The sequence below is a fragment of the Camelus ferus genome, chromosome 31 (assembly GCF_009834535.1).
Source record: "Camelus ferus isolate YT-003-E chromosome 31, BCGSAC_Cfer_1.0, whole genome shotgun sequence".
Classification (NCBI taxonomy): Eukaryota; Metazoa; Chordata; class Mammalia; order Artiodactyla; family Camelidae; genus Camelus; species Camelus ferus.
Genome location: NC_045726.1, coordinates 8,708,212 through 8,711,409, shown reverse-complemented (window position 1 = coordinate 8,711,409; position 3,198 = coordinate 8,708,212). Strand labels below are relative to the sequence as shown.

Genomic DNA, 3,198 nt, shown 5'->3' with positions numbered 1-3,198 from the left:
CTGGCCTGCCAAACCACGTGCTTTGCTGGGTGACGGTGGGCAGCCCAGGTCACACAGCTGCTTGGTGTCCCATGCCCAGGCACTCACTCTCTTCTAAAACTCTGTGGCACAGCAAGAATTGTTTTACAAACAGTATTTCTCTGCTGCAGAATGCAGATTATTTCAGCCCCACCCTCCATGCACCGCTTGTATCTCTTTTTAGTGCCGTTTGATCTTCCTTCTTTAGACTGTGAGAATGTGGGAGAGTTGAGTCTACGTCCATCTTCCAGGGTCAGGCATAGGGACTAACCTATAGTAGATGCTGCATGTATGCTTGTGTAAGGATGGGAGGAGAGAAGGGAGAAGGAGAAGAAGAAAGTGTGGGTCTGAAGTTCAGTGCCTTGATTTATCACCAGTAGCCATGGTGGTCAGCAGCATCTGAGACCCCAAGCCTAACAACAAGGGGCACTGCAGGGCACGGGGCAGGGGTCTGCTCTGGGATCCCGAGGTGGTGTAGACTTTCCCCGCCTTTTCTGTCTCTTCCCGGATCCATGGAAGAAATTGAGCCACAGACACAAACATCCCAGGCCTCCCCCTGAAGCCTGATCTTACGCCCCAACTGAAGACACCCACTTGGAAGAGCCTCTGGTTTCCATGGATGGTACAGACCATAGGTGCCCCACTGTCTCCCTGAGAATGAGAAAAGGCAGAGGGCACAGTCCGCAAAGCAATCAAAGTGCCTCTAACTAGAAGGCAGAGTCAGAGGGTCCTAGTGGTGTGGGCTAGGGGCTTCCCCCCTGGGAACCTGGGAAGGGGCGGGGCCATAGAGGATGGGACCGAGACAGGGGCTGAGTACCTGGCAATTGCCTTTGGTGCCGGGTTCTTTCCACGCACAAAGCATGCTCCTGGAGAGCTGGTCCACCCTCTGGCTGCATTCTCTGCGGTTAATCTGCATCACTCTCAGCTTCTGCAGGTATGTGTTTAAGTGGCCGTATTGGTCTGGCAAAGTGAGGAAGCTAGTATGAGAATGAACACTGCTCCAACCACTGAGAGGGATGGGCCCGCAAATGATCAGGGCCAAGGCGCCAGAAGCATGTGAACACTCTGCAAACCACGGACTCCCAGGGACGGAAGGCCACAGAGGGGACCTCCTGCCATGCCCAGCTCAGTCTCCCCTCTGGTATTTCCAGTAAGCGGTTCCTTCACCTCCGCTTATACAGGTCCCCTTTGGGATCTCACTCCCTCCGGGAGCAACTTACCAACCCCCACCCCAACCCCCGCCAGGTGAAGCTGGAATGAGCCTTCTCCGTGACCCCGCCGTCTCTTCACAGCCATGATTTGTCCCTGTGCAGAGGTTCAGAACAGCCTCACTTCTGAACCCGTCTCTGCCAGGTCAGTGGAGAAACCAGGAAAATGGCACATCTTGCGGGAAGGAAACAAGCTTGAGCCTAGAGGACCTTCTGGCCTTCTCCCCATCCCACCCCCGCCACCCCTGTCTGGCCAGCCTGGTGCCTTGGGAAAGGAGAGCAGTTGATGACTGTGCTTGGTTGAGGACCATCTGTCTCAGCGTTATTTCAGGATGGTGGCCTGCATGAGCTTCATTGGATGATGAACAGCTGGGGAGACGCGACTGTAAAACAGCCCAGGACAGAAGAATCCGAACTGGTTTTCTACACTGCTTCTGGGCTTCAGAAAAATGATCATCACTCTCATGTTTTGAGAGTCTTCTATGTTCCAGGCTTCTACTAGGGACCTTGCATGTATAATCTCACTTAATTTAATCCACAGAACTTATCTGAGGGCAGCATTACTGTCATTCTACAGATGGGGAAAAGTGCGGGCAAGGAAGGTGAAGGAGCCAGCTCAAAATCACAGAGCTAGGGTGGAGAGGCCAAAGCTCAGACCTGAGTCTTCCGGAGCATCACGCTGTCAGGCCCAGTGGGACCCACACGCGGGCTTGCTATGGGTTCTGAAGGGAAGGCACCTACCGTATGCAGGAGGCGTCACCCATTCTGTCATCCAACAGCGGTCCCAGACCCTCTCCTTCCTCTGCAGGCAGATGGGCATTTTGAAGTTCGTAAATTGTATTGGCGTGGCGAGCAGGAGCAGGGAGAGGTCACTGTCCAGGCGGGGTGGCTTGTAATCTTTGTGAATAATTATTTTCTGCACTTGCTTTCTCTCCAGGTGGACATCGTTGAATGTTCTGGATCCCATGACCACAGTGACATTTTCCAATGTCATTTCTAGTCTAAAGAATGAATATAATAACTCCAAACTATAATAATATGTTGCATTTCTTGTTTACAGACACATTTGTAATCAGCAGAGTGTACAACTGAACACTGAGAAGTGCAAAAACAGTGGCTGGAGATGAGAGGGGCAGGAATCAGGGGTCTCAACTCAGGCTGGTGACTATCAACCCAAGGGGACTGTCTCATCCCCTCCAAGTAAGTGGAAGGAATCCATCCAGGAGAATAGAATGCGAGTTCCTTGACCACAGGGAGCTTGACTGCCTTGTCGACCACCACATCACCCTCACTTAGAACAGCACATAGCAGCCTGTGTATGTACAATGAATGGATACAGCTTGTTGTCTACACAGATGGTGGGCAGGAAAAGAGAAGCCTTGTGCTGATTTTCCAGTACTGGCTGCGTAGCCACAACTAGCACCCAACCTTTAGATACGGTTTACTAAAGAGGAGAGAATAGGTGTAGAGCAGACATTTTTTGGTACAAAGCCAATGGGAGCAAACTGGCTGAAGAGCCCATGGCTTCACAAGCCTTGTACACAAACCCATTAAGCTACCCAGCCCAGACAATATGCTGCAGAGACCTGGTATAAATTAAGACAACACCGCAGAAACTTACAGGGTTCTTGGGAAGCAGTGTGCAGCTGTCAGAACCCACCACCGATGTATGATTGAGCCTCCACAGAGGTGTTTCTGTGAGATCTGGATACTCACTTGCCATGGGAACTCGCCATCCTGAACTTCAAACAGTTCGTGAATTTGTAACAGCGATGAGTTTGAAAACTGGGGTCTGTAGCCACATGGAACGTCATCTGAAAGAGAACAGAAAGAGCTGTTTGTACATGAGAAGCACTGAGGTGTCCTTCTTATACCGTATTCCTAGCATCTTCCCAGCTGAGACTGGTGATGGAGCTGAGTGAAGTGAGCAGGTGCAGAGGGGACAGATCGGAGACAACACCAGCAAAGCGTA

General features: G+C 51.4%; 1 protein-coding gene across 1 annotated transcript; it reads right to left on the bottom strand.

The window, feature by feature from the left end:
• Positions 1-372: 372 nt before the first annotated feature.
• On the bottom strand, positions 373-2,962 carry LOC116660732 (serine protease 55-like). Its single transcript, XM_032470838.1, has 4 exons — positions 2,943-2,962; positions 1,968-2,227; positions 836-978; positions 373-669 (listed from the first exon to the last, which is right to left on the bottom strand). The coding sequence occupies exons 1-4, from the start codon at positions 2,960-2,962 to the stop codon at positions 373-375; spliced, it is 720 nt and encodes a 239-aa protein (XP_032326729.1).
• Between the last annotated feature and the right edge of the window lie 236 nt (positions 2,963-3,198).

Bases quoted from the DNA above. Each gene is read 5' to 3' on its own strand.
- LOC116660732 (XM_032470838.1), bottom strand. From the start codon at position 2,962: ATGGCGAGTTCCCATGGCAA. The intron at 2,228-2,942 runs GTGAGTATCCAG...TTCATTCTTTAG, and splicing joins ATGGCGAGTTCCCATGGCAA to ACTAGAAATGACATTGGAAA. The intron at 979-1,967 runs GTAGGTGCCTTC...TCACTTTGCCAG, and splicing joins GGTGACGCCTCCTGCATACG to ACCAATACGGCCACTTAAAC.